General features: G+C 42.3%; 1 protein-coding gene across 3 annotated transcripts; it reads left to right on the top strand.

Annotated features, from left to right (window-relative positions):
* Nucleotides 1–1,235: 1,235 nt before the first annotated feature.
* hdhd3 (haloacid dehalogenase-like hydrolase domain containing 3) lies at nt 1,236–4,276 on the top strand. Of its 3 annotated transcripts, XM_043719854.1 has the most exons (3): nt 1,269–1,318; nt 2,729–2,937; nt 3,091–4,276. In XM_043719854.1, the coding sequence occupies exon 3, from the start codon at nt 3,136–3,138 to the stop codon at nt 3,850–3,852; it is 717 nt and encodes a 238-aa protein (XP_043575789.1). In that variant the 5' UTR covers nt 1,269–1,318; nt 2,729–2,937; nt 3,091–3,135; the 3' UTR covers nt 3,853–4,276. The 3 variants fall into 3 exon arrangements, with proteins under 3 accessions (XP_043575791.1, XP_043575788.1, XP_043575789.1); XM_043719856.1 differs by lacking the exon at nt 2,729–2,937 and having other exon boundaries at nt 1,236–1,318; nt 3,098–4,276; XM_043719853.1 differs by lacking the exon at nt 2,729–2,937 and having other exon boundaries at nt 1,237–1,318.
* The last annotated feature ends 9,425 nt before the right edge of the window (nt 4,277–13,701 follow it).

Raw genomic sequence — 13,701 nt, 5'->3', positions numbered from 1 at the left:
TTTTAATTTCCTTGGGGGATGTGAACTTAATAGGCTATGGCAAAATAAATGTTGGTTTTCTCTTGTATTGGCATTGCCATTTAGACTATGGTGGTAAACCATCTTCTTTACAGTTTCAGTCTATGTGCGTATGTACATACATTTATCAGGGTAGATGAATATACATTAGTGCATGAGACTGCTATCTCGTCATATACACAGGTGCTTGTAAGCTTTCAGTTCAGAACAGCATTCAAACTCTCTTAAAAGTACAGCACATGCCTTTACCTTCATAACAATTAACTTCCAGCCATCATAAGTTCAGTTGTGAGGACATTCAGTATAATTTGCAACTCCTCAGATGCAGAAGCAGTTCCTGCCCTCATATAGCAACATCTGAAAGCTGGGGAATTGGCAGGTAACATTCACTACCATCACCATTGGGACAGAGGAGCAGCATTATGTACCAGCTTAAGGACAGATGGCAACAACACGACAGGACTACTTCAACAGCATCTTCCCTAACCCATTGCCTCTCCTGCATAAAACAAAAGGGCAACAGTCATGCGAGAACATCACCATCTGAATAGTTTCCTCCAAATTATACAAAGTCCAGATTTGGAACTAAATCACCATTGGTGTTGCGGGGGGGGGGCAAAATTCTATCCTGATAAATTTGTGTATACACAGTAAAATCTAGGAGATGAATTTCTAAAGTCGCCAGGGCTATCCTGTAGTGTTGGCAGCTCTATTTGGCTGGAATGTGCTCCTTGGGTGATTTGCAGGCCAGGATCTAGGTAAGTACTGTAAAACAAAATACTCTGGATGCTGGGAATCTGAAACAAAAAGCTCCAGGTATAATTGCAAAGCCCGGAGTCTCCAGGAAATCAAATGTCAATCTCGAGGACACTGCTTTGTGCACCTTTGGAGAAAAAAAGTCACAGGGACTTTAAAAACTTATTGTTTTTTTCTTTCAGTCTCTCATTTGTACTTCCAACATTTTTCATTGAGACAAATAATGAAGTAAAGCTGGTTTACAAGTTATCACGGATTGGAATTCCTCAAACTTTTATCAAGCAGAAACATCATCGAAATTCGACTCCCCACTTTTATAAACTCTACTTTCTCAGAATGTGACTCCCCAGCAGAGGCCTTCACCTGTACACTGAAGGGGACGCTCGGCGGAACAGTGGGCAGCGACAATAGGTTTCCGGGGGTCTGTCTCCGGGTCGGACCATGGGGGGGCGGGGAACAAAGCGGAAGTTGTGCTGCCTCAGGATTCCGGGTGAGCCCATTTCCGGTGGTGAAGGCTGTCGGTGCTGGAGCGGAAGGGGAGCAGGTAATTGCTGTGTGTGAACGGTAAACAGGCTGCTGATTAATAATAGTGATATTTTTGATCCTCCCTCCCTCCCTGGGTGAAGTTGCTCAGCTGCTGGGGTTGGAATTGAAGCCTCATCCCCTGGACACCGGTCTCCAGGGAAACGCACTGACAGGATAGCTCTCACTGTCGTGAAGCACAATGTGGGAGTTAACATCTCCTGCCTGCTGTCAGGGTAAATGGGTAACTGTGTGTGGATTTTGTGGTGAGGGGCTAAGATGTTACCGCCTCACACTGCTCCTGTGATGGAGTGGTAGTGTCCCTACCTTTTGAGCCAGGAGGCCCCAGGTTCAAGTCCCACTTGCTCCAGGGGTGTGTCATTTCGTCTCTGAACAGGTCGTTTAGAAAATATCTGCCTCTGCTCAACCCTTGGAAAGTCTGCTGACTGCAGTGCAGCAGTGTGCAGCCTCTCACCCCTTGTAGGGTAATTGTCACCGGTTGAGAGGTTGTGTGCAGTCTATTAGAATTTCTAATTAGTTACCCATTTCTGTGTTCTAAAGCCGTACTAAATGTGTCAGTCAACCTCATTCCCTGTTTCACCATTAACACTTGACACTTATACCTTCTAAATCAGATGATTATGAATTTCAACTCCAAGCTAGATGATTGATCGTACTATCTAGGCTGACACTTTCAGTGCAGTACTGCGGGATTGCAACACTGCCATGTTTCAGCCGATTCATTAAAAGAAAGATTTCTCAAGCAGACATAAATGATCCTAAGGTTCTATTTCAAGGGTTCTGAAGAAGGGTCACTGGACCCAAACAGTAACTCTACTTTCTCTCCAATGATGCTATCAGGTCTGCTGTGTTTATCAGCAATTTCTGTTTTTGTTTTTATTTCAAGGAATAACAAGAGAGCTCTCTGGTGAGGTAGCCAATGTTTATTACTCTTCAAACAACACTGAAAAATGGTCCAGATTTTTGCAATAGTTAATAACAGCGAGACTGTCAGTGATCACATTTAATTGTTAAAGAATAAACCAGTTAGTAACTTCCAGAGACACTGTGTGCAGGGAATCAGAAAGTTTCTGTCTTGAGTTGCCATGTTCCCTCATAATGTTATCATACCCAAACCACACCCAGAGACTCACCATTGATACTTAAGTGTGTGAAATCCACTGAATATGCAAAAATGTTACAGTTGGTGCATTCAAATGTTTTTTCATAAAAAGTGTAAAAAAAGTTACTACCAAACAGTTTCTCTGGAATCACAACTTAATTTTATAAGCATATTTTAAACTTTTATTGGAACATTTTTCTTCTGTCTCTTAACTTTCACCCTCTTAATCCCTTCTCTAGGCTTCTTTATTTTGCTTTCTTTACAGAATTTTACAATTAATTATATTTTCTTTTATACTTCCTGGTTTAGACTCTGCATGTCTCAGCGGATTCTTCAATCTGATGATTGGATTGAAAAGTCAAGTTTTTATTTTTGGTCTACTCATACAGCAGATCCACTGTGGAGAATGCTGTGCTGTTTTGAATACCTGATGACAAATTGCTACTCATAACTCAAGAAAATTGTGGGCATTTGTCCAAATCATTTTTTACACACTGATTTCAAAACCTGAGCCTCTGGTAATTCTCATGTTTGTTAGTTGCAGGAATTTGTGGTGTACAAATTGGCTCTTATTTTCTACATTACAACAATGATTACATTTCAAAAGAACTTTACTGATTGTAAAGCACTGTGAGATAGTGTATATTGTGAGTTCTTCTTTCTTTGCTCAGTATGCAGCCATGATCTATATTGATTAAAATAAGCAGTGACTGAGGATGAGACCTCGATTGCTGACCTGGGATGTAAAGGACACTCTGCTCCGAGTACGTCACACAGTCGGCGAGCAATATTCCTCAGAGGCCAAGCTGCATGGGATCCGGGTGGAGGCTGAGGCACTCGACAGATCGTTCCTGGCAGCCCTCCGAACACAGAACAAGCTGCTCCCAAGCTATGGTGTAAGCCAAGGCGTAAGCTCCCAGAAGTGGTGGGTGGAAACAGTCAAACAGACCTTTCGGCTCTGTGGGGTGAGAGATGAACGGGTGCTGACTCCACTGGCAGAGAACCTGTATCGTGGGTTCAGCAGTGCTAAGAACTGGGAGGTGTTTAATGATGTGAAGGACACCTTGATTCACTGTGACAGGCTGGGCATTCACATGGCAGTCATTTCCAACTTTGACCGCCGCCTGGAGCAGATTTTAACCAACTGCAACCTGCGGCAGCATTTCCAGTTTGTGCTAACATCAGAGGACGTTGGAATAGGCAAGCCAGACCCTCGTATCTTTATTAAGGCCCTGAGCCTTGCTCAGATACAGCCCAAACAGGCCACACACATAGGTGATGATTTACAGAAGGATTATCTAGCAGCCAGGGCTGTGGGAATGGAGAGTTACTTGCTTTGCAGAGAGAAGGAGCAACCTGCTGGGGCAAAGGGGCTAGTCCCCAAAGCTCATATTCTCCACTCTCTGCAGCAGCTAATCGGCCTCCTGAAATAACTGCCTTGCTATATGTGTCTCCAAACTCGTTAGGTCATTGTTAAATGTACCACAGGAAAGGGAATGTGTTTTCACTGCGAGACAGTAAGAATTCCAATATGCTATCATGTTGTTTGGTGAGGTTTTGCACTGTCTCTTGGGGAGCTAGCAGTTGTGGGTTGATGAATTTGTACAAATTACTGTGATATGTAGGGGGACTCTGTCAGCATCCCCACTAGGTGTCATCTCTGTGAAGAGCCGCACAAAGAAATTCTGAAGTGTAATGACAATTATACACTCCATTGTAAAGTCTGGCATTTTCTGGACGCATCTTATAATATAGATCAAGTTACTTGCAAAGAGGAGCTGAATGATTAACGTTTCACTGTGGTGACTTGTGGGAATATTTTTTCAGGATTCTAAAATAAAGCTTTTCTTCACATTTTGAGTTTGTCCTGTGTTTCATCTTGTAGAATGGTGTTTTGTTCAGAATCTGAAATTGCTGTAAAAACTCAGCATGTCTGGCAGCATCTGTGCAGAGAAAGCAGAGTTAATGTTTTGGGTTCAGCGACTCTACTCCAGAACTGAGTTTTTCCAGCAACTTTTGTTTGTGTTTCAGATTTTCAGCAGTTCTTTTGTGTTTTTTTTTTGTTTAGTGTTTTGCTCAGATTGTACTGTACACCTCAGTAGGATGAAGTGACACAAAGTGGAAGATAACTGTCTCCAATGAAATGACATGTGCTTATGTGGAAAGAAATTGGAGAATGAGGAAGATAGAATTTATTGATAAAGCTTCTTCTGACATCTATTGGAAATTCTGAGTTACGTGTACATGATGGAGTAGCCAGGAGTATGGAGACTTCTTTACACATTAAAAATCTTACAAGATTAATCGTAGTTTAACTGCATTTGGTAGTATTTGCTGAGGAAGGTCTGTTGGCCAGGATACTGGCAAAGTGCCCTGCTCTTTAAGAATACACCTGCATAGCAGTTATCTGAATGGGCTGATCCAGAGAATGAGATTTCAAACCCCACCATTGCACATTAAGAATATACATTTGGAATCAAAAAATGTTGGTATCACCATGACCATGAAGTTTAGTTTGTTGTAAAAACCCTTTGTGTCAGGAAACCTGCTATTACTTCTCATTCTGGACAGCAATCCCACACTATTTCTATGAAGGAATCTGCCAAGTGACCCAGCCAGGCCATCTAGGACTATGAGATGCATGCAGCAAAGATGGCACTGATCACAATGAGGAATTAGAAATGAACCTTTTAATATGCTTTATGTTAGCACATTGAGACAATGGTCAGGGTTGTAGTTTGAAACATTCGCCTTCATTTAACTGATTATTTCCTACATGGAGGATGAGATTGATTAAATTAATCATTGTTATTTCAAGAATTGAAGGCGTCATACTGGTAATATAATTGGATTAGTCAAGCAGATAATGCCTTGGATGAATAAAATCTGGAAAATCTTGAAAGCTGGATCAACAACGATGAAATTATTATTGATTATTGTAAAACCTATCTGGTTCAGTGATGTCCTTTAGGGAAGAAAATTCTTCTTTGCCTGGTCTGGACTACGTGTGAATCGTGACCCACAGAAACATGACGAACTACATGACTGAACTGCACTCTAAAATGGACGGGCATGCCACTCAATTCAAGATCATAGAATCCCTGCAGTGTGTAAGTGGGCCATTTGGCCCAATAAGTCCACACCGACCCTCCGAAGACAATCCCACCCAAACCCATTACTCTACATTTACTCCTGACTAATGCCCCTAACCTTGAACACTATGGTCAATTTAGCATGGCCAATTCACCTAAACTGCATACCTTTGGACTGTGGGCGGAAAAGGGAGCACCCGGAGGAAACCCATGCAGACACGAGGAGAATGTGCAAACTCCACATCGAGAGTCACCTGAGGCTGGAAACAAACCCGTGTCCCTGGTGCTGTGAGGCAGCAGTGCTAACCACTGAACCACAATGCCAACCAAGGATGATTAGGGCTGAACAGGATGTGCTAGCTTTGCCAGTCAGTCAAAGAGTAAGTGAAATAAAATCTTCTGTTCTATATGACATCTGCTCTGTGTATTGCAAGTGAAAAATATAACAGCAAAAACAGAGCAAAAATTAACTTGCTGAAAATCAGTTCCTAAAGACTCTATATCTTTAAAAAAAGAGCATTTGTAAAGTCCCAGTAATAATTACAATTATTGAAGTGTTTGTGATGTCCCTAGTAGCTTCGTGAATAACTGCAACCAGTCCTGATTCTCCAGGATTCCAGTGAGATAATGCTCCTTCCTGGATTGAAAGATGCAGGATGTAACAGAGCTGGTGAGAGCTGTAAATGGCTTCCATGCTCCTCCCAGGAAAGGGTAGTTGCAAAAACGGGGAAGTGAGAAACCCAGTAACTACAGACCAGTATGTAGACAAGCCAAAAAGGGGCGAGCCCACGTTGGATTTGGTACTGGATAATGAACCAGGCCAGGTGTTACATTTGGAGGTAGGTGAGCACTTTGGTTATAGTAACCACAATTTGGTTATGATTTGGAGATGCCGGTGTTGGACTGGGGTGTACAAAGTTAAAAATCACACAACACCAGATTATAGTCCAACAGGTTTAATTGGAAGCACACTAGCTTTTGGAGCAACGCTCACCTGATGAAGGAGCAGCGCTCCGAAAGCTAGTGTGCTTCCAATTAAACCTGTTGGACTATAACCTGGTATTGTGTGATTTTTAACAATTTGGTTATGTTTGGCGATGGAAAGAGATAGGAATATAATGCAGGGCAAGGGTTATTGCTGGGGGAAAGAGAATTATGATGCGATTAGGCTGCATAGGATGGAGAAGGAAACCGCAGGGGATGGGCACGATTGAAATGTGGAGCTTATTCAAGGGACAGCTACTGCGGGTTCTTAATAAGTATGTACCTGTCAGGCTGGGAGGAAGTAGTCGAGCGGGGAGCCATGGTTTACTAAAGGGATTGAATCTCGTCAAGAGGAAGAAGAAAGCTTATGTTAGGATGAGACATGAAGGCTCAGTTAGGACACTTGAGAGTTATAAGTTAGCCAGGAAAAACCTACATAGAGAACTAAGAAGAGCCAGGAGGGGACATGAGAAGTCGTTGGCAGACAGGATCAAGGAAAACCATAAAGCTTTCTATAGGTATATCAGGAATAAAAGAATAATTAGAGTAATCTCAGTTACCTGTCAGAATAACTGGGTGGTAATTGCAGGGGATTTTAACTTTCCAAACGTAGACTGGGATTGCTACAGTGTTAAGGACTTGGATGGAGAGGAATTTGTTAAGTGTGTACAATCAGTTCTTCTATAACACAATGGTACATTCTTATGCAACCCCGTGTATAGAAAAATCGTGCTTTAGGAACAGCGTTTAAAGTGTTGACGATGTAATCGTGTTAAAGCCAATACATGCTTTAAAAGTTCGTGCTTTACAAATAGCGTCCTAATTTGTCAATCGCATTACAGCGAATCCGCACTGAGGAAACGCATGTTAAAGCAGAATGACCTGTTCCAGAAAATTTTCTGAATCAATATGTGGATGTACCTACTAGAGAAGGAGCAAAACTTGACCTACTCTTGGGAAATAAGGCAGGACAGGTGGCTGCGATGTCAGTGGGGGAGCACTTTGGGGCCATTGATAATAATTCTATTAGTTTTAAAATAGTGATGGAAAAGGATAGACTGGATCTAAAAGTTGAAGTCCTAAATTAGAGGAAGGCCAATTTTGATAGTACTTTCAAAAGTTGGTTGGGAGCGGATACTTGCAGGTAAAGTGTCAGCTAAAATATGGGACGTCTTCAAGCTGAGTGAGACACAAGAGTATTTTCCTGTTGGGGTGAAGGGCAAGGCTGGTAGTTTGAAAAGAATCCAAAGGGATTCTATAAATACATTAAGGACAAAAGAGTAACTAGGAAGACAATAGGACCCTTACAGATCAGCAAGGCTACCATGTGTGGAACCGCAGGAGAGTATTTTGCATCTGTGTTTACTATGGAGAAGGAAGCTAAAGAACTTGGGAAATAAATAATAACATCTTGAGAAATGCCCATGTTAACTGGACATCTTAAAATGCATAAAGGTGGATAAATCCCTGAGACCTAATCTGGAGTACATTAGAACTCTATGGGAAGCTACGGAAGTGATTGCCGGGCCCCTTTCTAAGGTAATGTATCATTGATAGCCACATGTTGTACCGGAAGACTGAAGATTAGCCAATGTATTGCAACCATGTAAGAATGGTGCTAAGGAAAAGCCAGGGAACTATAGACCAGTGAGCCTGACATCAGTGGTGGGCAAGTTGTTGGAGGGAATCCTGACAGACAGGATTTAGATGTATTTGGAAAGGCAAGGACTGATTAGGGATAGTCAACATGGCTTTGTTAGTGGGAAATCTCAGTAATTTGATTTAGTTCTTTGAAGAAATAACAAAGTGGATTGATGAAAGCAGAACGGTGAACATGATCTATATAGACTTCAATAAGGCGTTCAATAAGGTGTTCAACAAGGTTCCACATGATAGACTGGTTAGCAAAGTTAGATCATATGCAATACAGGAAGAACTAGCCATTTGGATACAGAACTGGCTTGAACGTAGGAAACAGACGATGGTGGTGGAGGATTGCCTGTCAGATTTGATCGCTGTGACCAATGGTGTGCCACAAGGATCGGTGCTGGGTCCTCTACTTTTTGTCATTTATAAAAATTATTTGAATGTAAACATAGAAGATATGGTTAATTAGGTTGGAGATGACACCAAAATTGGAGGTGTAGTATTCAGCGAAGAAGGTTACTTCAGAGTACAATGGGATCTTGATCAGATGAGCCGATGAGTAGCAGATGGACTTTAATTTAGATAAATGTGAGATGCTGCATTTTGGAAAGGCAAATCAGGGCAGCACTTATACACTTAATTGTAACATCCTGGGGAGTATTGCTGAACAAAGAGACCTTGACGTGCACGTTCATAGCTCCTTGCAAATATAGTTCCAGGAAGACAGGGTAGTGATGAAGGTGTTTAATGCTTGCATTTATTGGTCAGTGCATTGAGTACAGGAGTTAGGAGACCATGTTGTGGCTGTACTGGACATTGGTTAGGCCACTTTTGGAATGCTGTGTGCAGTTGTGGTCTCCCTGCTATAGCAAGGAGGTTGTGAAACTTGAAGAGGTTCAGGAAAGATTTACAAGGATGTTACCAGGTTTGAGCTATGGGGAGAGGCTGATTAGGCCGGTGCTATTTTCCTTTGAGTGTTGTCCCTCAATCTGAATAGCTGTTAATTATATCTGAAACTCTCAGTCTATTGCTTTATCCAACTTCTCTTGATATGTTGACGGAACATTACTCCTCTCTGATGTTTTTCAAACTCCTTTAACCTACTGGCAAGTTCTAATGACTCACAGCATGCAAAGATTTTCCTTTCCTTGTGTAGAGTGGTGGCTGATCCAAACAAACCAAAATCCTTAACTACCAACACCAATTATTACCTGTTCTAGTCTGGTTCTTACAGCTACATCAATTGGAAGAAGTTTTGAGATCAGAAAACAAGTTTCAGATGTGGTGATATTTAATACACCGGAATCAAGAAAATTTATTTAGCAACAAAGTTAACAAACAAAGGCAATTAATACTCTAGTTTGAATGGTGGTGGGACACCAATGACTTAGAGCCATACAACACAGAAACAGCCGCTTTGGTCTTACTCTCCATGCTGAACAGGTATCCCAAACTTAACTAGTCCATTTGCCCGTGTTTGGTTCATTTCCCTCTAAACCTTTCCTATTCACGGACCTTGCCCAAATTTTTTTTTAATTGTTGTAATTGTTCATGCCTCTACCACTTCTTCTGGCAGGTAGAGATGTTAAGATCTGGGGGAGAGAGAGGGGTGATCTAGAACTTGGGTCCGAGGCACCTAAAGGGACAGCCAGCCCCAATGGAATGGTGAAGGGATGAGCAAAAGGCAAAAGTTGGAAGAGTATAGAAGTCAGAGAACTGCACGTCTGTGGAAGGTTACAGGTAAGGAAGGAAGCCAAGGAGGGATCTTAAAACAAAGGTGACTTTTTTGTTTTGAAAAGAGGAATATGGATTTAAATTAGTGTAGTAAGAAGAGTTAGATTTGAATTCCATTACTCCCCACAGGATACTTCTCATCTATTGTGCTTATAGCAGAGTACAAATATGAGAGACAGTAAGAGAGGAGCAGACTATTTATTCTAAATTAACTACCATGAGCACTGAGCTGCTTAACCAAAGATATCTTTTCAGCACAACGGAAACCACATTTGAGTCCGAGCACCTAATTAGATTTTAGAAGCTGCAACTGTAGAGTGAGAACCTAAGATATGAAAAGATACGGTGTGCGGGGAACTTCTATTGACACTGGAGCAGACTCTTCATAGATTCAGCAAGTTCTCAATTATTTAGGGTAGTAGGAACTTGGGAAACTAACAGCTCAAATAGTGTATTTCTCTTATTCTGGCTCCTGAAAGTTTAGTTAAGTAGACTATAAAATACTAGAAGTATTGCAAGTTTAATCAAGGCCACTTTACTTTCAAAATCTGGTCCAACATAGGAACAAGTCAAAAAATGTAGTGTTTGAAAAGCACAGCAGGTCAGGCAGTATCCGAGGAGCAGGAGAATCAACACTTCAGGCATCAGGCCTTCATTAGGAATAAAGGCCTTATGCCCAAAACGTCGACTCTCCTGCTCCTCGGATACTGCCTGACCTGCTGTGCTTCTCCAGCGCCACACATTTCGACTGTGCAGTCCTCACTGTCTCATAAGACCAAGTCAATATGTTGGCTTTTAATTCCGGATGACACAAAATTCAGTTTAAAGAGATACAAACCTTTATTTATGGACAGAGAGATTCTAGGTGACATAGCTTTCTTCTGGTGGCACCCCTCAATGAATCTCTGAACATTACATGCAAGCAGTATATTTTATATCTTATTTGAGCATGACTAATATAATGTTCTTGACATTACATGTCTGTTTGCAATTATGTTGCTAAAACAGGTATTTCTCAATCTTACAATCTACCTTCCTGTGACAAATATCAAATTATTGACAGGTGCTTGTTATTGTATTATTTGCAATCTTATGTTAATAGGTAAGGAGGTAGATAATAGGATTTCAGTATTTAGATTTAGATTAGATTACTTAGTGTGGAGACAGGCCCTTCGGCCCAACAAGTCCACACCGACCCGCCGAAGCGCAACCCACCCAGACCCCTACATTTACCCCTTTACCTAACACTACGGGCAATTTAGCATGGCCAATTCACCTGACCTGCACATCTTTGGACTGTGGGAGAAAACCGGAGCACCCGGAGGAAACCCACACAGACACGGGGAGAACGTGCAAACTCCACACAGTCAGTCGCCTGAGTCGGGAATTGAACCCAGGTCTCTGGCGCTGTGAGGCAGCAGTGCTAACCACTGTGCCACCATGCCACCCAGTATTGTTCTCATTGTTGGTCTTCACATATTCTTGTTAATAGGTAAGAAAGCATGTTAATAGGAACAGGAGACAGTTAATAAGATCCATAACCAGGGATGATAGTCTTATCCAGGTAAACAAATATTTTTGTTTGGTGCTGGGAGTAAAATACACACATATGGTTCCAGACTACTTTGGCAGTTCAGAGCTACCCACTGTGATTTCGGGTCTCAGCCTGTCAGAGGGCAGGTACACAATTGAACATACAGTGAGTCACTCTAACAGGGGATCCTTAACACCTGATTTCCCAATACTTCAAAACACTACAATAAGCCGGTAAAATAGAATTCTTTACTCTTTACTCTTGGGGTTCTCAAAGTTCATCATTCCCTCCTATTGATCATTCGATGATCAACTAGGTCACCTTAGTGCCTCAGAGATAACTCTCCAAGGAGAACAGTGGCCTTAAGCACTGGAGTACAAGAATGCTGGTGATTACATTTAGTATAGTAACCCTGGAATGTAGCAACATGTCCCCCATTTTTCCAAGGAGGCCCCCAAATGGCAACCATTCCATGCTACTGCTAAGCCCATAATCAATAGTGTGGAGGGTCTGGCTTTCCTGTGTGATGTATTTGGAAAGATCGATATTAGTGGACTCGTCAGGGATGTAGGTGCAGCACTCCACCTCTATGTTAGCACAAGTACCACCCCCTTCCTAGGCCAGTAGAAAATCCAAGGCCAAGTGATTCTGGAGGGCCACAGTCCTAACTGCGAGTAGTTCAGCGTTAATTTCATTTTAGGGCATTGGCAGTATCATTGACAACCTTTTCCCATACTGTCCTGAGCTTACTAAGTTCTTGGACCTGTAAATAGATCCCTGTGGAAGAAAACATTCCAACTCAGATGAGGAACCCAGTGAGGGATCTTCTGGGACTTGGGGCTGAAAGTAAATTATCCAAAACCTGGACACAGGGTACAACATATGCCATGTAACACGAACCCCTCCAATCTGAGGGAAGCCTTGGGTAGGCTTTTAGCCTGCAAATAAAATATGTCCCATTGTAGGATGTTAAGTTAGAAACTGCACCCCCTCCACAACCTGGAAGCAGGGTTATTCCAAAGGGAGCCCGATGTCTTATTTGGGACGGCAGACCAATCAAACACAAAGTAGCCATATTCCGTTAAATTGTGAATAGGCTGAACCCAGGGATATCAAAGGAGCATTTACTCGACCCCACAGAAGTGCCTTTAGAGGATTTCCCTTCGCATCTGAAACAAATGGTGTCATTGATGATGTTGTTAAGAACAATAAGGAAGGGAGGTTATGTGATCTGTTGTAGTTCAGCTGGTACCAATCCCTGAATAGGGTCATGTTATACCCTGTCGACTGCCATTCCGTGCATCATCAGTGTTAGCAGGATCACCGGAAAGGCTCAGGCGCAGTAGCCATTCGACCACCTCGTGCCAGCAAAAAGATATGGGCCACTAAGGAATACCCTCCACCGAGTGAGTTGGCATGTGGGCACATACCCAGCAACAAAAATGTCTCTCCCCATCACCCGGGCCGTCTGGTAGGCCAAATGCAAAAATGTATTATGCCTACGGGTGTTAGTTTGAAATCCATCTACTCCCAAAGTCACATCTCACCAAAACCACAAGTATGGAATACATCTTTGTCTCTAATCGTTATCTGTTTCCGCACTGATTCTTTTGCAGTCAGTTCTGTGGTTCCACTGGAGTTGTCCTTGCACTTTCACAGCTGTGGGGGTGATCAGCAGCACCTGAAATGATCCTTTCCATCTTGGTTCCAGCTTCTTTTGGTCCCAGTTTTTTTATCAGGACAAAATCTCCAGGCTCGGCAGCGGGGTAGTCCCCTTCAGGTGGATATTCACTCTCTTGGTAAGCTTGGCGTACCTCACTCTTTCAGCAGGGTGCTACTGTGTCCCCTGTGAGATGGCAGACCGATGTTGGCTGCCCTTCTCAGTGAGACAAGATTTACTTCTCCCCAGGGACAGCCTTTCTCTTGCATTTCAGAGTTCAGCCCATTGTCTGTAAGCAAACAAACAAGAAACAAAGACCAAACAACAACACAAACCCTCACAGGCAAGACCAAACACTGGCACCCTAGTCAATTGTTCTATGCAATCACAATTAAAAGTGCTAAGTCGTACTTTTGGAATCAGTTCTCCATTGAAATGAAAGCTTTCACCACACATACCATTACAATCACTCTAAAATTCAAACTGGATATCCTTTAATTTGTATATAACAATTTACGAAGTTGCCCAATTCACAGAAAGAATTTATCAAAATGACCAATCTCTCAGAGGGGCCTCCAACTCCTCTAACCATTTTTCTGATCAGGTATTTTCTCACAGATTGTCCCCATTC

Source organism: Chiloscyllium plagiosum, chromosome 30, assembly GCF_004010195.1.
Source record: "Chiloscyllium plagiosum isolate BGI_BamShark_2017 chromosome 30, ASM401019v2, whole genome shotgun sequence".
NCBI classification, from domain to species: Eukaryota; Metazoa; Chordata; class Chondrichthyes; order Orectolobiformes; family Hemiscylliidae; genus Chiloscyllium; species Chiloscyllium plagiosum.
This window is presented reverse-complemented; position numbering and strand designations above follow the sequence as displayed.

Coding starts and splice junctions, on each gene's coding strand:
- hdhd3 (XM_043719856.1), top strand. CDS start 3,136: ATGAGACCTCGATTGCTGACCTGGGATGTAAAGGACACTCTGCTCCGA.